At 33.4% G+C, this 21,464-nt stretch overlaps 3 protein-coding genes across 4 annotated transcripts; 1 reads left to right on the top strand and 2 right to left on the bottom strand.

Annotated features, from left to right (window-relative positions):
• Positions 1–43: 43 nt before the first annotated feature.
• On the top strand, positions 44–2,083 carry LOC108195553 (NAC domain-containing protein 35). Its single transcript, XM_017362530.2, has 3 exons — positions 44–367; positions 626–894; positions 1,397–2,083. Exons 1-3 carry the CDS (start codon positions 142–144, stop codon positions 1,931–1,933), a joined length of 1,032 nt encoding a protein of 343 aa, XP_017218019.1. The 5' UTR covers positions 44–141; the 3' UTR covers positions 1,934–2,083.
• Positions 2,084–6,896: 4,813 nt separating this feature from the next.
• LOC108206432 (uncharacterized) lies at positions 6,897–17,260 on the bottom strand. Its single transcript, XM_017376739.2, has 10 exons — positions 17,121–17,260; positions 16,125–16,358; positions 15,682–15,997; positions 15,330–15,554; positions 14,277–14,536; positions 12,900–13,105; positions 12,093–12,218; positions 11,826–12,002; positions 7,728–7,865; positions 6,897–7,635 (listed from the first exon to the last, which is right to left on the bottom strand). Exons 2-10 carry the CDS (start codon positions 16,279–16,281, stop codon positions 7,306–7,308), a joined length of 1,935 nt encoding a protein of 644 aa, XP_017232228.1. The 5' UTR covers positions 16,282–16,358; positions 17,121–17,260; the 3' UTR covers positions 6,897–7,305.
• A 1,409-nt stretch (positions 17,261–18,669) lies between these two features.
• LOC108204528 (tubulin alpha-2 chain) lies at positions 18,670–21,464 on the bottom strand. 2 transcript variants are annotated; one of them, XM_017374017.2, is made up of 5 exons: positions 21,208–21,428; positions 20,165–20,399; positions 19,706–20,076; positions 19,022–19,480; positions 18,670–18,936 (listed from the first exon to the last, which is right to left on the bottom strand). In XM_017374017.2, exons 1-5 carry the CDS (start codon positions 21,298–21,300, stop codon positions 18,790–18,792), a joined length of 1,305 nt encoding a protein of 434 aa, XP_017229506.1. In that variant the 5' UTR covers positions 21,301–21,428; the 3' UTR covers positions 18,670–18,789. The 2 variants fall into 2 exon arrangements, with proteins under 2 accessions (XP_017229506.1, XP_017229505.1); XM_017374016.2 differs by having other exon boundaries at positions 18,670–19,480; positions 21,208–21,464.

The following is a 21,464-nucleotide window of genomic DNA, read 5'->3' as shown; positions in this document are numbered from 1 at the left end:
TATCTTTACTGCATGTACAACTTGCACCTCCACCATCACATTGTTCCATCACACTTGACAAATATCTGTACAAAACCACTTCACATTAAATATGAACAAGAAGTCAGTTGCATGCCCTAAATTCTAAATTGTGATCAGTTTATGGCAATTGCTTCAAGCATGAACCAAGATCACCCGCATCATGATGATGACAACAAAGCTGATGATGAGCATGATCATGACATGGTGATGCCCGGTTTTCGGTTTCACCCCACAGAAGAAGAACTCGTGGAGTTTTACCTTCGCCGTAAGGTGGAGGGCAAGCGTTTCAATGTTGAGCTCATCACTTCTCTCGATCTTTATCGTTTCGACCCTTGGGAACTTCCCGGTATATATAACCACACACTTTTTGACGCTACAAGAAAAACGGCTATTTCCTGCTGATCAAAGTGGATCAGAAAAAATATTGGTAGGAAATGGTGTACTATTTCCTACCGATTACATATTTGGCAGGAAATAGTCGTTTTTCTTGTAGTGATACGTACTCTGGCTATGATTTGTTAGTGTGTTATAAATGAGAATGTGAATTCATTTATTTATATCTAGGGTTTGGTAATTGATTTCTAAATTTGTATGGTTGATGAAGCCTTGGCAGCAATTGGGGAGAAGGAGTGGTATTTCTATGTGCCGAGGGATCGGAAGTATCGAAACGGTGATAGGCCTAATCGGGTCACAACTTCTGGCTACTGGAAGGCCACGGGAGCTGATAGGATGATTCGTACCGATAGTTACAGGCCAATCGGACTGAAGAAAACCCTGGTTTTCTACTCCGGCAAAGCTCCTAAAGGAATTCGAAGCAGCTGGATTATGAATGAATATCGCCTGCCTCATCACGAAACCGAAAGGCTCCAGAAGGTATCCATATCTTTAAATTAGTAGCTAGGGTTCATATTAGTTGCTCTTGATATTTAGCTATACATATGTTATTGGATCCGGATTTTGTTACATCATCTGTTGATTTAGAGTATGCGTTAGCTTGTTGATCTGCAGGTACAATATATTTCAACAACAAAGTTAATTTAATAAAATATATATGTGTTAAATTCGTTAAGTTTTTGAAAAATAATACGCGTTCTTGGTAATCTATAGCCTAATTATTATAATTGAATAAAAGGTGGATTTTGATCGGTGGAGAAGAAAAAATGGGCGGAGGGAGTATATGTTTGAGGAAAAATCTGAGCATTAAACTCAGCAATCTGTATCACCGATAGCATTCATTACTGTTACAGAACTATTTATATTAATCTCTATGATCTAGCTAGGACTATATCATCACTTTTTCTGTTGATATCATATCTTAAGATTTTACGAGGACTAATAACTTCAACACTTTGGAATGAACTTACACATTCTACAGGCTGAGATTTCACTTTGTCGCGTGTACAAAAGACCAGGAGTCGATGATCACCCGTCTCTTCCCCGAATTCTCCCCACCAGAGCTTCCACATCAAGAAATGCCAACAATTCAACCCCCAATTCCTCAAAAAAACTCAAAAATATTGTAGAACAAACTCAAGTGCACGCGGAAGACAAATTCAGTACTGATCAAACAACTAAAATTAGTACGAGCACCGACATTGGGACGGCCTTGGGACTTTCCAGCTCCTGCATTGCGTTAGAGCCTAATATCTCCACACCAAACGGCAACAACATCTACTCAACCGTCCCATCGCTCGTGCCATTGCCTAATGCCATTGATGATCTCCACAGACTTATAAGTTTTCAACAAGCTTCGGTGAATATTCAGCATGGCCAGCAAATGTATCATAACCCTAATAATATTGATGATGTGTTGCCGGGTGGTTCGGTTCAATCTGCCTTTGCAGACAGACTGTGGGAGTGGAATTCAGTCACCGGAGCTGCAGCCAAAGATTATGATGCCCCTTTCAAGTAACTGATCAGGATCTTACATAAATTTCAGGTGCTTAACGGAATATGATTAGTTATGCTATACATATATTCAAGTAATTAGCTATAGTAATTAAGCTAGACTCCGCTATATCTTTAGCATTAGCATTATAATGTGTATTTTTAATAAATTGCAAGTACTTTATAATTTATTATAAGCTTCTAATTTTATGATTCCATGTGGTTGCTACCGACTATATACAGCACTATGAGAAATAAGAACAATTATGTACCCAAGAAGGAAGGTAGATGTTCAACCGGTGCGATAAGGATCGATTCTGTAGATGATAGAGGTAAGGGACATGTTTAGCCTAGCAATCACTAATCATATATCAGTACACAATTAACGGTTGTTCTATAAGGGTTTCCGGTGATTAATCAACAAAAACAGGCCTGTGTATCACAAAATAATGTTGGGAAAATGACCCCAAATATCAGACTAATCTAGTGTTTTCAATTTGGAAAGAAAACGTTGAATCGTGTAACATTCTGTTCCACAACAAAACGCTACATGAAATAGCGTTATGTTATTTTAATCTTAACAGAACCTACACGAAACGAAACGGCGTTATGCTTTTTAACCTTAACAAAATGCCACATGAAATATCGTTGTGTTCTTTTAACATTAACAAACGCGAGATAATGTAGCGTTTTTGATAAATATCCAAAACAATAGACGATGTAGCGTTAATAAATGGTATTCGAGACCATTTTTTCATATTCTAAGCATTTATAATAGATATTGTAATAATGAGGATCAACACGGAAAAAGGCTCCACAAGTCACAATACACGGTAAATAATGTCAGTAAAGCAGTGGTGAGTTCTATAACATCATTGTTTATAATTTTATTAAAATTCTCAAAGACCATATATATATATATAAGGGTCATTTGGACAATCTTAAAAAAAATGACCTTTTATTTAAAATAAAGAAGTGGATTAGTTCTGACAAAAAAAAAAAATGGATTAGAAGTGAGAAATAAATAAGTTAATAAATTGTTTGGAAAAGAAGCAGAGGCTCTGAGAGATAAGTTAGCATTTTCAACTTCTTGAAAATACTTATACTTATTTACACAAACGGGTCAAAAAAAGCAGAAGTCAGAAGTAGCTTTTGCTTCTTGAAAACAACCAGGCGCATATATTCTTTCACAATATTATTGAACACATTAGTTAGGTTATGTTTGGCAGCATTTTTGAAAACTGTTAGAAAATATCGGTAAAAAAGTGTTACAGAAATCAGATAATAGTTTACTAATTTTTTTAATATATACATATTCTGAGTAATAAAAAAATATTTTTGATGAAGTTTTATTGTGAATTATGTGACAACTTATCATATATTACATAATAAAAAATTTTAAGTCATAATATTACATTCTATTTGATTATAAACATTTCATAAGTTTTAGTTGTTGTGGTTAAAATCAACTGCGTGTGTGGTTTACATAGATGATATATCTCTACATTAATTTTGGAAATTCAACACGTTGGCCTTCTCAATCTTTAACAATTGAATCATTTTGATCATTTTAAATGAATATCTTGAATCATGGCTTAAAATAAATTCACATTAGTTCTCCAAATAAGTTCAGTAAACTTAGTTTGGGAAGTGGCTGAAGAATGAGAGATATCGCAATATATTATTCAGAGTTATTTGAGATTTTAGCTTATTTTCTTCCCCAAATCATAATAATTCAAATATATGTTTCCATTATTGAGCGTATAAGTCAAGTTATATATATCCGCCATGTCATTAGCGTACATCCATAAAACAGTTTATGATTATATTATTTAATGATTAATTATAAAACTTAATAAAAATACTTTAAATGAGAACATATATATTTCACGTTAATGGTTATATTAATTAAATTTATCATTTGATGATAAGTTTATTAAACAGTCAAATAGTTTAGTCGTGCCCATATCTTTGGGATGTTATTATGTTTATGTTGTTGAGTTTTGTGCATGTTTTCACACGGTTGTTAGAAGTTTCTCTAAAAAGGATTCATATGTTATTTTGGGTGATCTATAAGACTCGCATCGATTATGAAACGGCGGTTGATATCACGAGAGCTCACTTTTCGCAATAAAAATTTGTTCATATTGTTGCTCCAATATTAATTGATGTAACTCATAGTTCTGAACGTTGGGCGACAGATAATGCTTATGTGAAGGTTCATTGTGATGTCACTAGTTTCATAGATGATGTAGGTTGAATTGCTTGATATGACATTGAAATATTTTTTATATCAAAGAATTTGAATATTATTCGTTAAGCGATCTGAAAACATAATGACTATTTGTTTAACTCGTTATTTGTTTCACAATCAGTTGACAGTTCAGGATTTGTCTCGACTGAATTTCGATCAGTAATTTTTGTTAATAAAATTATTTGTTTGTCAAAAAAAATTGCAGCTCTGCATACAAACAAAAAGAACACAATATGATTTGGAAATCAGGCCAACCGATTGAGTCCGTTACAAGAAAGTAATCGAACAATCGAAAATTATGAAGAGCGTAAATCAGTTTTAAATATACACATCATCACATCATCAGTCGAGTAAAATGTCTTGTAAATATTATTCGGATACTAAGCATAATTAATGATACATTTTCTGCGAAAAATACGTAAAACCGAAAATTTGAGGAAGTTAAACTGATCGGTGTTGGAAAATAGGAGGCTGTGGATTGTAGGAATTATTGGTAGAGTATGCAGGTCGAAATGATGCCGGAAATGCATGCGTCTCTAAATGAAATGCAGATAAGGTCCAGCTGAATTTTGAAGGTCCACCTCTCAAAATCTAGCTCAAGGCCCCCGCTATGAATTTTAGGATTTTGTTACATTATGCTGCTAGTATAATTTCGCTAGTCATACGGAAAAATGTTAAATTTCCTTTAATAAAACGACTCGATATTTTTGAAGATATTGTTCGACAAAATTACAGGAAACTTTGAATTTGTTTGAAAGAACTTGATAATTCAGGAGTTTCAGACAAAAGCAAATTATCATATCATTTCGTAAATATATTGGATTTTACTTTACGGGTGACTTTTGATTTGAATACTTAATTTTAATTAATACATACTTATAGATTTTATAATATAGATCTTTGTGATAGAGTTTTATATCAAATAGCTCATCATACTCAGCAAAATATATCAAGTAATTACCCGATCTTCACGACGATTAATTTAAACCACTAAAATATTATTATATATTATTCTGTTATTTTTTTCTAAAAGTCAAAGATTAACGGTTGTTGATTCGTACAATGCATCATATCCCACCCACCTAAAAACCTAATACATAAACCGACTAGTTTCACTGAGATTACATTTGAGATATTATGAGAAGTTTGAGCTGGAATATCATATCAGTATATTTGTTATTGCATCTTTATAATCGGGTTAAGTATAAGTTGGTCACTGAAGTAAAGGTTATGTATCACTTCTTTCATTAATCTTTTAAAAGTATCATCTTAATCACTAAAGTCGTATAAAATATCAAACAGATACCTCGAAAAATATGTCGGGAAAGTAAATATTTTTTTTCATTAAGTTCTTCACATTTTTTTTCAACGCTACTATAATCAAATGAAAAGTGGTTAATTTCGGTATCTTAGATAATATATCTAGATTTTTTAAAAAATATTTATTATTTATTTTAAGTTTTATAATTATTTAATCCTATTTAAATAAAAATATATAGTAAATATGTGTTTAAAAATCTAGATATATTATCTAAGATACTAGAATCCACCACTTTTTATTTGGTTATAATAGCGTTGAAGAAAAATGTGTAGAACTTAATGAAAAAATATTTACCTTCTCGACACATTTTTCGAGATATCTATTTGATACTTTATACGACTTTAGTGATCAAAATGATACCACTCAAAGATCAATAAAAGAAGTGATACATGGTTTTCACTTCAGTAACCAACTTCATACTTAACCCCTTTATAATCAAAGAGCTATCTATATGTCAGATTCTTAAACCGTATATTTGTTAAATTCAATAATAATTTTTATATTTTTATTATTGCATCTTTATTATTAGAGAGCACGTGTAATATTTATAAACTATTTCCTAAATTAATATTATTTTAATATAATTTAGTATTAATTAAATTTTATACTTATATATCATACGTGTTATACCTTCTGGCCATCCATAGTATAAGTTTGGTGGGCGTTGCGCTTTTGAATTCAAAATCTAGAGTATAGAACTAGAGTTGGGATTTATCTCAAAAAGTAGTGTTAGAGTTGTAAACGAATCTAGTCTGATCGAGTTTTACCGTGTTCGAGTCGAGATTTCAGATCTGAGTTTAACTGAATCCGAGTTTGCGTCAAGATTTTTTTTACTGAGTTGAGATAAACTCGATTATCTTATCGATCTTTTTTCCTGATTAGAACTCAAGTTCATTAACAATCGAGTTGAGCTCGAATTCCTAACAAACCGAGTCGAGTCGAAATCGGTCAATCGATAAAATTTTTATTTTTTTTTCTATTTTGAGGCTTTGACTTTGTTTACACACTTGAAAAATAATGAAAATATATATTTGAAAAAAAAACAAAAAAAAAAACCAAGTCTTAAATTAAAACTCATCAGTGCTTCGAGGAGGTTACTCACAGTCCACGACCACACACCCGCTCAAACTTATTTTGACTTATATTTTTATGCATTAGTTAAAAAAATGCATAAAACTTAAACTCGAATTCAAGCTTATTAACGGGCCATTAACGACCAGTTAGGTTCGTTAAGGCAAGCTTTTGCAACAGGACCGGCCCTGCCGTTTGCTTATTGCCGTGTATTTAGGGAGTTCTATTTAGCTGATTATGGTCATTAAGCCCTAGTGTGGAAATGCATACTTTTGATGTAGTGCATTTCAGGAAAGAAAATACATTATGCTACTTTTCCTGTGGCAGATAGTTCTTTCATGCTCTAGAGAATCCACTTTCGTTGCTTTGCTGCTTACTCTGTCAAAAGATCAGGAGGCGTTTCCTGCAAATGTACAAATTTTACAAAAAAAAAAAGAGTCTAAGTTTCTCTGTGCTGTATTGATAACTACTATTGTTTGGCAGCTAATTAGTCATCTCTACTCTAACTACAGAACCACGAGGACACATACATACTGTTTGTCATGCCGCAGCTTGGTAATAAGACCAGGAATGATCCTACTGACCAAGATGGACACCATTTCTTTCTAAAGCATCCTCCTGGGCTCTAATTATATTCATTCGGATATGACCATACAAACTATTTTACATCAACTCATTAATTAGATGGCAGTAGTATAAACATGTGAAGATATTTGCTCCTCTTTTCATTTGAAAAGACAATCCTTAAATTTTAGACTGCTTCCGATTCTTCAGGTATGATAGTAGCTCTCTTATCTGACACCACCCTTTCAACAGTTTTACCAGTGTATTCCGTTCTCTTGTTGTTACCACTACTTTCTGAATTAGGTTTCACAATAGCTCGCTGCATGACACGTACAGGAATGCCGCCCAAATCAAAATCTTCCTTCAGAGATCGAGTGAGAAATCTTAGTTCAGAATCTGCCAGCTGTTTCTTTCCACTCACAAAAGCAACAAAGGTAGGTGGTCTCGCTTTCACTTGAGTGAAATACTTGATCTTGGGCTGAGAAGCCGAATCCTTCCAAGAATGCCTGCTCATAACCTGTCCCAAGCCCGCAACAAGTGTATAAAACTACAATTAGTTACAACATTTGCAGGTGGAGACAAAAGCAATAAGATGATCGTCGTACTAACCTTCCGTAGCCATCGATTAAGACGAGCAGTTGGCAACCTTAAACACCATTTTTCATAGGTATCAATCACCTGATCCATTACAGCTATCCGGCCCCTTCCCTCCAATGCTGAAACAAACACAACAGGAATTCCTGTTACCTGCATACCATATTGAAGTCAAATTTACAACAACTGTTGTAGAACTAGTAAATACAAATGTACATCTTCTTTATCTCCTCTTTTTTCCCTACCTCTACCTACATTAAATCGGAAATATAACATTTTTGGTAGTCGGTTGGTATTTTGAGCCGGTTTGAAACATTAAAAAAATATGGAGCTGGCTAGTGTATGAAACTGACTGAAAAATTCCTTATATATGACAGTATTAGGTATCAATATTTAAAATAATGAAGACAAAATATTCATACACATATTGCCTACATAGATCAATCTTAGATGTATGTTTAACCAACAGCTCATATTTATTCGTTCTATAGCTGACGACATTGTTTTGTTTTGCAGTAATATACAGTGTTTTTTTCTTAATTTTATAAAAGTATGTTGTTCTTTATTAAACAATGTTCTTTATGAACTGCATGAAATATGGCTTCTCTGCGTAACACACAATTTTTCTCAGTACAAAAATAATTAAAAAAGTTAATTATGCAAAGATTATTTTATAATATATATATCCCGTTCCACGTGAGAACATAAATTAGATCTAAGGTTCTAAGAATAAGAGTGCTGGACAAGGACCAATAGTTATGGAAAAACAATTGAAAAATAGATATGGTGGCTTATAATCAACAAAGATTATCATATATGAGAAGCTAGTATTTGATAATGGCAAACATAAAGATTAAATTTTTCCTATATAATACGATATTATGTATCAAAATTTTTTGTATTATGATGACTATATATACACGCATATTGCCTACATATATATACACACTGCTTAGTGCTTACATATTTATAGGTATATGATATAGATGGAACCATACGTTTATACAACAGCTCATATTAATTGATATTTCTGACCATAGAATAAATTTTTTTCTAGAAAATAATACCTCCATATATAGTGTTAATGGATAATGACCGTGAATTGTACTCGTGATCATTACCTAATGGATAGTCAAACTTAATGGTTTATTTTGCAAAATCTCTGGATTTCTCAACAATTATGTAACTGATGTAAAAACCTAAGCTTTAGAAACAATTTCAAGTAGATTGTAGGCTAGTAAGTTCTTTTGCGATTATTCCACCATATCTAGCTTTAAGGTGAACCAACCTCAGAAACTACCGTTAAGATTTTTCAAGAACACAAGGAAAGAGCATGCATTCATCGCAACTCTTAACAATAGAGAATCAATTATCAAATCCATTAATCAATCAAAGTCTTTTAATAATAATATCGTACTCCTTACTTTTAGAACCACTTAATCAACTAGTGGGATTGTATATCATCCTCATATTCTCACAATTGTTCTCTTTTTATTTAATCATATAATTCTCCATATTTCCTTCATTTGTTACTTTCATTCACCATTTGTCCGAGTATGTGTAAAAAAGGGTTGTTTGTATAAGACCTATACTCTTATTGATTTATGTTAGCCTCGTACATGAGATTTGGCGCCATTGCCACGCGGAAAATATAACATTAGTTGTCTTTGAGGCAACAACATTGAAAGTAAATTTATGGAACTGTGGAGCATACAAGGCTTGACTAGCTTGAAAGTCTTTCATGGACTATGAAAAACTATTTGTACATGTAAAGATGACAACTATTTTTGTGCTTTGACCTTCATGAATAAATTTATAGGACAGCTGTCCCCGGTGTTTTTAATCAGCCTGATTATGTATTCAAGCTTCGTATATCACTTTTTACTCTAAAGCCAGCATCTCGCTGTGGACTTTAAAAAGATTTCCACCTTGGTTACTCCCTATAATTTTAGTTATAATTATCATGATTCTACTTTATTGGTAAGCATACAAGCCTTAGTCGTATTTGTTAATCATTACATGTTGCTGATGTGATATTATTATTGATAATTATGATGATACTGCATAATTAAACGTTAATTGGGTTTATTAATATGAAGGACTTAGATTTGTTACATGACTTCATTAAATTTAAGGTTTTTTTACTGCCAAATATTTCTTCCTCAATCTAAGTATAAAGCTGATAATCTTGAGTGTGCACGACTTAGTGACAATAAGAGTACTGGTACAATTCTTAGGATGAATGTTCAATACTTTTCTGATGATTTGTTTTATTAAATATCAGTCTATATCGTACAACTGTAATGCAGTATAGTTTAACTCACTTAGACTCATCCAAATACTACGCATGTTATTCTTATGCTTAGTTAGTTTGCCACTCCTCCCACTATAATTCATTGGTTCAGTCTTTCGTATTGTTATTTTAAGTTTTTTTTAAAAAAAAATTATTGCTAGGTATGCTCGATAAACTTATATTTTAAACGTTTCCTTGCTGCTATGTCATTTTTAGAGTTGTGTTTCTGTTGTGAATTTGTGGTGTTAATTTGGGTTGGAGAACAGTAGAACAGTAGATCCGCTACTGGTTGTTGTAATCAGCGATTCTCTTGTATTAAGAAACAAGATGTAATTTCACACTGTTTTTTAAGATGAACATGTATCATGTTCTCAAGTACTTGTTAACTACTCATGAGATTATTTTATTCCACTAGCTACTTTTGCATGTTGGTGATGGTCATTCTCGTCCTGTCTATCTATCTTGTGAGAACCAAAATGACATTGACAATATGGCTTGTATTACAAATAAGTTCTATGAGAGAAGTTTTTTGCTCAAAGACAGCATCATATTCCCTCTGTACTACATTATAGGATGCAATATATTTACACAAGCTCAAATATATTAAGTTTTTAATCTTATAGGACAAGGCTTCTTAATTTTAAAGGAAAATCAACTTATATTATATTTACGTTATGATTATCTCAAACTGCTACAGTAGTATTTTATTACTAAAGCCCATTATTATAATTTTAGTTCACTCAAATTTTAAATGTGTTAATTGTCCGCACAACTAGTTTAGGATTACTCATTTACTCATAATCACGATGAACAAAAGCATTTTGCAATATCATTTAATCAACATGTGAAATTGATTACATTCACTTTCTATATAACTGAGTTCTATTACAATCAGAAAGGTGGTTATGAAAGTTTTAATCTGCCTAATAAGTTTTCATGTGATTATATTCCGATATTAACACACTTGACTCCCCATAATCAATTACTATGAAATCAAAAATGAAAACCAAGAGGTTATAAAATCAATTTTTTGTGGAAAACATTATGAAAATAACAATGAGATATCAGTATGAAAATAATAATGGAATATCAGAATGACGAGCTTGTGGAAATATATTTTGATCGTCATAAAAAAAATATTAAAATATTAATAGAATATACGAATACATTTTGATCATTATATGAATCACGAGCTTATTCTGATATTTCATGAAAAGAAAATTTACAAGCTCGGTAAATATATGGGATACTAGCATTCTATAAAGTAGAAATAAGGAAAATAGATGATGTATTAACAAACGAATATAAGTTCAATAAAGCAGTAATAAAAGATTAGAAAGTCAATAAAATAGGAATAAAGGTCACTATCATTAACATAATAATGACTTAATATTCTGATGTCTTGTCATAATAATGATCAAAATATATTACTACTTCTGTTTTTTTTTATTTGACGATTTGACTTTGGGCACACATTTTTAAGTGCTTTGACTAGGTAGTTAAAAATATTATTTTCTAAATTTTCATTTTCTGAATAAAAATATGTAACTAAAATTTTTATTTACAAAAAAAATTAATCAAAAACAATAATTTTTACTATCCGGTCAATCCACCTAAAGATGTGTGCCAAAAGTCAAAACATCAAATAATAAAAAACAGAGGGAGTACTTTATTACTACTTTATTGATCATTTATTCATTACACATCAAAATGGTCTTTTCATGTAATATTATTGTTCCTTTTTTCTTACGAGGACGCTTCAATTAAGTTTCAAGAAAGAGGGATATATTGAGTATTTTCAAGAAGATTCAGAGGAAAACCTGCGGTATAACAGTCTGAACTTCTTCAGGAACAGCCTTGATGACACTCTCATATGACCTAGAATTTCTCAAAAGGTCCATCTTGTTCACCACAACAATCAAACCACGTCCTTCTTCCACAGCTCTCCTTGCTATGACTACTTCATCATGCTTCATTGTTCTCCTAGCATTAGCAATCTGATTGTCATATGCACAACACAGATAGAAGCATTAATAGTGGCAAATATTAAGGCAAGATAACCAATATTTTGAACCTTAGTTGTGCACCTCTTCAGCATCTAGGACTAAAGCAACTACATGGGCCCTCATTAGGTTTTTTCTTGATTGCATAATGCTTAGCGATGCTGGTCCCTTCTCCTGATTTGTCCGCTGCAGCCAACCTGCAGTGTCAACCTGCACAAAGAGAATGAACATCACAACATACTTGCAGTTAAGGTGTGTAGCTATTATGCTGTAAAGAACATACCTAAGAACAATCTTTGCTTTCAGGAATGCACAACTTCATATTACAATACTAATATAGCATGTTTCTACAGAAATTTAATTAGGTTGTATGCTGCTTCACTATAGAACTAAAGTATCAATTTAAAGGAAACCAAAAGTTATTAAAACAGAGTCAGAGATCAGATAATAAATATAGGATTAACAAGTTTGCAAGAGCTATCCTGAACTTTCAAGTAATGGATTTCTTTGCATCACAATAAGATCAGAAACCTACAGAAACACGATAATGCCTTTGGGCGCAGAAGATATTTGCAAGAGAACTAAATCAAAAGATTCCTGATTCTATAGGGTTTATCCCATTTACAATATAACTTATTTGATAGTTCCATTGACCCACTAAAATCCACCTGATACAATATCGAAACAGAACATTGACAGCTCTCTTTGGTGAGAACCCATCATTCAAAGGTCAAAAATCGCTTTCCTTGCTAGTTCTATGCAGTCTAGTCACAAGGTCCATGAATCAAACTTGAAATGACCCAAAACGTTTACTAGAGGGTTGGCTCATATTTTTTAAAAGTTTTTCCAATTTCCATTGTGCAAGTAAGAAACATGAAAAAGTTGGATTACCATGTAGATGGTTCTTCCATGATATTCGAACTCAGCTCTAACTGAATCTCTTGTCAGTCCAGCTTCTGGCCCCACTAAAACACGCTCCTCTTGAAGTAATGTATTCAACAAGGTTGACTTTCCTACATTTGGTCGCCCCACAATCGCCAGCTGTAATGGGGTCTTTGAGTCCTCATCCTCGGAGGAGCTAATTTCCTGATTGCCGTCTATATAAATATTTTATTCAGAAAAATGGACGAAATTAAGAATAGGATAAGAAACAACTAACATCGAAAGTCTATAAGAATAAATATCAAAAGGTTGAAAAGTGCAAGAGAAAGTCACTTTATGTTGTGTCTATAAACTGTTCTGATGAAATTCAGTACCATCAATGGAACCAAGGTAAGGAATTTGCAAGGAAGTACAAAGGTAATTCTTTTCAGAACAATTTTTTTACATTTGCATAAGATGGTAGAAGTAGTCCCTGCTTAGTGACCTTTCAAGATATCCCTTGTATATCTGGATTTCATATTTTATAATAAAGTTGTTAGACAAAAATTAGGTGGAGGATGGAAGCCTTTAACGATGCACACTTGTGGAAACTTCATTTACATGGACGATGATATACATGTGTGCCATGGCAATATAGGAGGGCCTTAAAATAGAATTTGTTTAAAGACTTAAAAATTTGATTGCGGGCAAAAAATTAAATATATAAAATGACATAAAAAGGAAGCTTAAGCTTATCCTGGGTGTGAAAAGGAAGTTCCGAACTTAGCACTTCATATAATCTCCCACCCTTTTTGTCCCATTTTAGTCAACCTAGTCACTTTACACTTAAGCAGGTTATTCCTTGTTGGCTTTCTTTGATGAACACATACTTGAATATAAAAATTAAGTACAAGAACACACTGTTGTGATGGACTGAAGGTAGTAGGGCCTAAGGGGGGAGGGGGAGTTCTCAAGAATACCGCTGATATTATTTATAATCTTTAAAGTCCATATCTAAATTTATTCACATGTCAACTTACAAGCACTCAACTGAGGGAACTTGGTCTGGACTAACAAACTAATACCAAGAAACTTACAAGCACTCAACGAAGATGACTCATTTCTGCTAAAGAACCTGGACCATGTACGTTTCAAGGGATAACAATCCCTGGACAATTTTCTTATTATAATAAATATGAGCATATATTAAAAATGTAAAGGACTATTCCTGCAGAACTATATTCCAATCATCTTTTGGTTCAATTTTGTGGGATTGTAATTACCTTCTCTTACTAGGTGAATAATTTCATTAGAAGTGAACTATAAAAATGATTGAAAGATGAAGAAGGTAATAGTCCAGGGACTAATCCTATAAACCAAATATAGCCTTAGGGACAAGTGAGTTACCTTTCAGACGTTGAACCATATAATCCACAAGCAATGGCCTAAGAGCTTCATAGAGTTCCACCATACCCTGACCAGTCTCAGCAGAGAGGGCAATTGGATCTCCAAATCCCAACCTAAGGGCCTCGCCAGAAGCTGCAGCAAGAGAACCAAGGCCATCATCCAGTGACTCCGCTTTATTCATTAAGACGATAGTTTTCAATTCAGGTGCATTCTTGCGCAGCCATTTTCCAACGTCCAAGTCCATTGGTTGCAACCCATCTCTAATCATGATATGGGACGAAGAGAACAATTAAAATGGACATTCTAGGTCAGATATGTATGATGAAAAGAATTACTGAAACTGTAAATCTAACATGACATTTGATGTCTATAGCATATGAAAACTTTAAACATATTATATCATCTAATAAGTTGAAGGAAATACTACTATTTACCAGGCGGGAATAATGAAGATTGCAGTGACAAATTTTTTTATCAATTTAAATTCTCAGTTTTGGATGCGGTTAAAAAAATGAGGTCATTTTATCCGCAAAATTTTTATACCCCAATATGAAATAAATAATAATATTAAGTATTTTCTCTCGGTAATTTAACTTTACAAATAATTGTGCGCATCACCCTAATTTTAAGAAGATATTCATGGAAAACTCCACGCCCCGATTCCGCCAGGCCGATATATTAAACAAGAAGTCAAGAACATAAATAGATCATTCAGAGGTGTAGCTTTAAGAACTTGAAGAGGAACAATGCATACAAACAGAATGGGCGACCTTATGGATAATGGGAGTCCATAGACACTTAAATGTCAAAGTAGCGGCCCCAAGGGTAACTGGAAAGAAGACATAAGTGTTCAAAATTTATCAACTAGTAATTACTTGACTAGTCTTATGTGTTATATTATGTGATGATCATGATTGATTCTACCATAATATATGTTTTAGAGTTGTTTGTCATGGTGAATACTTGAAACTTAAAAGTAAACGGTTTAGGGTCTTTTTAGTTTCAAAATATACTTATGATAAAATATATAGCTCACACCCATAGTTTACTAACCTTGCATCTATTAGGAAAAGTGCAAGCTGAGACCGCTTTAACACATTCTCCGTCATTCCTGCTGTTCTTCCAAGAACAGACCCAGAAGAAGCCTCTGCCTCTAAACCAGCAGAATCCAATACCCTAAACCGTAAATCACTCAGTTTTGCAATCCCTTCTCGTATATCTCGAGTAACATGATCATTAGGAGTATTGTAAACAAGAGCCTCTCTTCGTCGGATCAAACTACATAAGAAAAACAGATTTCGCAAGTACTAATCACTGGCATGAAACCATTGCATTGTTTAAACTCAGTCATTTTATCAATTCTATTAATTGAGAAGCAAACATAGATTTTTGTATAGACACTGACCGATTGAAAAGAGCAGATTTGCCAACATTTGGCCGACCAATAAGCAGTACAGTTGGAAGCATATTTGCATCAACTTTACTAAACTCGATGGAATCATTACTTGTTAACTTTACTTTGGGATCAGAACTAGAAGCACTACTAACAGAATCACTAGATGCTTCTTCCGAATCAAGATTCACATTAATCTCTGGACTAGTACAAAATCCAGCCTTGCATTGAGCCAGGAAAATACATGATTCTGGAATCAATTTAAATTGATTTAAAACCCAGCTTTTCGTCTGATGACCATTTATATCAAAAGTATCCAGGACAGATCCTAACCAGCAAAAAAGTAATAAATCACTGTCTCAGAGTCTAACTTCAACTTATTAAATGAGAAAATTTGCAGATAACGAACCATAAAAGTTACCCTGTAAATTGCATAAGTTGGTTAAGGGACTTACTCGTATTTGCAGATGAGATGAAGGATGCTTTGCATAAATAGTAGGAGGGTGGTGAAATACTGCTATAATTCGACAGAAAATTTAAAATTCTGTTCAAGTCTCTGTAGCGATAGTTACTCTTTCGGGACAAAAGAGCTCGAGCACATGATGGAAACATTGCAAGGACCAGTTACTAAGAGTACTGATAATTATCTACACACCATTTTATCTTCTAATATCTTCTCCATCCCCAGCCTTGAGAAACAAAAAAAAAATAAAAATCATTTAGATAGATAATAATATATGCACAAATCAAAGGTAGATACTTCACTTCCATTTCGAAAACAAACATCAACATAGAGGGCGCGAAAATTGCATCACATTTAAACAACAAGCTGCAGAACTGAAAATTTTATATACGACAATTGTTAACACAACCTTAAAAGTCACTACGCTCCTCTAGGTGACCACATATTGTGACCTGTTAAATGATATTTTTCGAAAACTCACACGTCCAGAGATATCTTTATCAGTGTGTCGCTAAGATAGATTCAACTACAGATATCCTATTCACTTAAGCAACTTCCAGTGGTAGTGCAGTTGATTACGTAGATTCAGCATAAGACTTTCTTATATATATCCTTCTAGCTACACAACCTATAATACACATTATCCGAATAATAGACTTTAGGTCATCTAATACTACAGTAAAACGCGGAGACATTGGGAGTGAAAATGTAAGTCCTATAGATGTCTAGCACTTAACATGGTTTCCTCCGTGAAATCCTAACAAATTTGTAATAGCTTGTACCTTCCCCGCAATTTCTCTTACAAACTCAAACTACTAAACTCTTTTGCTGGATAGCTCCACTACTTTTTCTACTAGGTCATTCATAAGAACAGTCAAGAACAGTTAATATATCAATATAACGCAGTCTGTATTTAGTTTTTTGTTTGCGCATTTTATCAAACACTTGGTGGGCTACATAGAGGCAAAAAAAGAAGGGTAATGCAAACCTTAAATTTCCAGGTATGAAGGGTTGCTATAACTGACTTGTTGCTTTAGGTGCTTTGAAGATTTGGAGCTGAGCTCACTTCTGCAGTCTGCTCTGCTTGTAGCCTGTGAACTGTGAAGTGATATAAGAAGCTGAGACCCAATTTTATTCACTCTTCTAAAACTTACTGAATTATTAGAAAATCATGATTAAAAAATTACTGAATTATTGAAATATCATGATTAAGATTTATTAAACCTTACTGATTTTCCAATTGCACGAACAAAAAATTTGTCAGAGGACAGAGGTTTCTGATAAATCTTATCATCTATTTAGTTTTGATTTTCAATTTACTACAAAATTAATAAATACTCTCATTATTTTAAAATAATAATAATCCAATATTGAAATTATTCAAATTTTAACTATAAATAAAAATATTTATAATTTTAAAAATCAAGAAATATATGTTAAAGTAAATCAAATATTTATTTTAATAATATAATTTTTAAAATTCTCAAAATTATATAATACATGCAATTATGGGACAAAATTTAGCCAATTTATCCGAATCAAATCAAAACAAGACTATTATTTTAAGATAAAAATAATATATATATATATATATATATATATATATATATATATATAAAAAATACGAGAGAATTGTTCTTTCATACTTGTGTAGTTAATTTGGGATTTTTGAATTTATTTATTTTCCTGATAAGTCTAGGAGGAATTTGAATAATTCTTAAAAATCATTTAAATATTTAGTTGAATAATGCTCATTGCTCTCATGTTTTATTTAAAAAATGTTAATAATATATTAGTTATTATATATATATATATATATATATAAGGAATAGTAATATAAATATCACTCTTTTATTTTGGATTATATATTTATCGCAAGTAAAACATATCTGCACTATATAGGGAGTTTACCAAAACTACCACTTCTTCTAAATTTCTTTGCAATTTTATTATCTTCTGAAAATATTCACAAAAATATTAACATTTTAGAAAATATTTGTAAAAATATGATCTGCAACTACATACAAACAAATGAAATTTTGATCGTGTCGGGTTGCAACTATAGTTGCATGTGGTCCCAATGGATCCCATATAGATTTTTGCAAATATTTTCAAAATTTTAATATTTTTACAAAATATTTAAAAATAATCTAATATTTTTATAAAAATATGTCTTGAACTTGAATATTTTTATAAGAAAACGTTTAAAACATCATTTACATATACACCTATTTGGTAGATTAAGATTTACACCGGTATTATGTTGTAAAATTTGTAATCTTGGCGAACATGAGTTCAAAGGGATTTTCTAGTCAAACACCCAAGTCTAGAAACTTCTTACTTTTCTGATGGGGCCTAATTAACTCAATATATAACATCAAGGATGGGCATTTATCTTCTGAAATATTACCTTTTTAAATTCACATAACAATTTGGGAGATAGGTTGTACCAATTACCAATCAATCTAGTTCCTTGCATCACTTTTACTCCTAATATCTGATAGCAGCAAAAAGCCCAGATAAAACAATGGGAAACATGAAGCGGGTTGGAAACACTTATTACCAAAGACAAACACTTGGCCGAAAAGTACTGAAATGATATGTTTGGACGAAAAGAGAACAAGCAACAAAATATGAAATCCACGGAGTCTGAAACATTACATAAGCATAAAAAAGTTAAACCGATCTAACTTCTTAGTACTCATCATCCTCTTCACCATCATCCTCAGCACCTTCTGCACCAACTTCCTCATAATCCTTCTCAAGGGCAGCAAGATCCTCACGAGCTTCAGAGAACTCTCCCTCTTCCATTCCCTCGCCCACGTACCAATGGACAAAGGCACGCTTGGCATACATGAGATCAAACTTGTGGTCAATGCGGGAGAACACCTCAGCCACACTGGTCGAGTTCGAAATCATGCAGACAGCTCTCTGAACCTTGGCAAGATCTCCACCAGGAACAACAGTAGGGGGCTGATAGTTGATTCCACACTTGAATCCAGTTGGGCACCAGTCAACAAACTGAATTGTACGCTTGGTCTTGATAGTTGCAACAGCTGCATTAACATCCTTTGGGACAACATCCCCACGATACATCAAACAGCAAGCCATGTACTTTCCATGTCGAGGATCACACTTGGCCATCATAGAGGAGGGCTCAAAAGCAGTGTTGGTTATTTCAGCCACAGAGAGTTGCTCATGGTATGCCTTTTCAGCTGATATCACAGGTGCATATGAAGAGAGCATGAAATGGATCCTTGGATATGGGACCAAGTTGGTCTGGAACTCAGTCATATCCACATTCAAAGCTCCATCAAATCGCAGAGATGTAGTCAAAGAGGAAATCACCTGAATAAAAACATATACAGACCAAGTGATTAGGAATAGTACAGAACTAGCATACAAAATAATTCAAAAACAATAATCCCCTCTATCATGATCATCTACCCAAAAAAACCAAGGAACTCAATCTCATCAAGGACCATATGTGTGCCTGTCAACTTTGAAAAATGTACATAAGCACAAATAGAGAAGAAAGAAGTAAATTAAGACAACATTTTAAAGAACCAATACCTGAGAAACAAGTCTGTTAAGGTTGGTGTAGGTGGGACGTTCAATGTCTAGCGAGCGCCTACAGATGTCATAAATGGCCTCATTGTCCAGAAGAATAGACACATCAGTGTGTTCCAGGAGTGAATGGGTTGATAGGACACTGTTGTACGGTTCAACAACAGAAGTTGAAACCTGTGGTGATGGGTAGACAGTGAACCCTAGTTTGGACTTTTTCCCATAGTCAACAGAGAGACGTTCCAAAAGAAGGGATCCAAGACCAGATCCAGTACCACCACCAACAGCATTGAAAACAAGGAATCCTTGCAAGCCAGTGCAGTTATCAGCAAGCTTCCTGATGCGATCCAAGCATAGATCAACAATCTCTTTTCCAACTGAAAGAAAAAACCGACAAGTTTCAAAAAACAGAACTAATAGATACAACTGAGTATTTAGAAGTCATGTAGAGTAAGAGGCAATTACTTGTGTAATGGCCACGAGCAAAGTTGTTCGCAGCATCTTCTTTGCCACTGATCAACTGTTCAGGGTGGAAGAGCTGACGGTAAGTTCCGGTCCTGATCTCATCAATGACAGTCGGTTCAAGATCGACAAAGACAGCACGTGGAACATGCTTTCCTGCACCAGTTTCACTGAAGAAGGTGTTGAAGGAATCATCCCCACCACCAACAGTTTTGTCACTCGGCATCTGACCATCAGGCTGAAAAACAAAAAGGGCAAACAGTTACAAACTAAAACTATCACAATTATCAATACTAGAAAGAAATACTATCAGAAAACCAAAATCTTCATTTGTCCTACTAAAAAGTAATATTCAGAACGTGGATAAATCCAATTTACTACAATGCACTCTATTTGAATCAGAGTATAACCGCTAATGTAACTGAACAAGCTGTAATCAAACAAGCAGAACGCACAGTTAAAAAGTAAGATTTTTACAATGGATCGATACAGGGCATACAATACTTTATAAATAATCTGCTTCTACATGATCTTCGAAACAAACAAATCAACATCAAATCAAAACAAAGACATGAAGATCAAAACATGCACCTCATTTATCCATCCAGTCCAAAATTCACCAAAACAAATAAATCACCCAGAAATGCCTACAGGTTTAAACTAACCTCCTCAAACAATACCGACTACACCAAATCACATATCTACTGTAATTAAACACAGATCTAAATAACACTAAGCAAAATCACAATGTACAAACCATGATCCACACATCAAATCAAACTCACACAAACACAAACCGGAAGCCTTCCACCACATCGATAGCCTTTCTCATAAAAAACGCCTCTAAACAAACAAAATTCGCATAAAAAACAACAAAACCACTAGATCTACACATCTCCACGCCTAAATCACTCAGATCTAACCACATTTCACAATCAAACACAACCGATCCAAAAATTACAACAACAGATCTACCAATTCAACACATCAATATTCAAATTCAAAACAAATGCAGATACATACATGCTCAGTGTCTATAAATGTACCTGAATTCCATGTTCGAGGCAGTAGAGCTCCCAGCAGGCGTTACCGACTTGAATTCCGGCTTGTCCGATGTGAATCGAAATGCACTCTCTCATTTTCGCTCGATTAAAATCAAAGATAACTCAGATTAGTTGAAAACTCGAAGCGATTCGAAGCAAAAGAGGCGTTTATTAAGACGCCTTTTTTATCAAAATGAGATGAACAAACCCTAGGCCAGTGTCTTCTCTTATTTATAGCCACGGCGTAACAAAAATAACGT

The sequence above is a fragment of the Daucus carota genome, chromosome 1 (assembly GCF_001625215.2).
Source record: "Daucus carota subsp. sativus chromosome 1, DH1 v3.0, whole genome shotgun sequence".
Taxonomy (NCBI): domain Eukaryota; kingdom Viridiplantae; phylum Streptophyta; class Magnoliopsida; order Apiales; family Apiaceae; genus Daucus; species Daucus carota.
The sequence above is the reverse complement of the archived record's forward strand: the minus strand, read 5'-3'. Positions and strand labels throughout refer to the sequence as shown.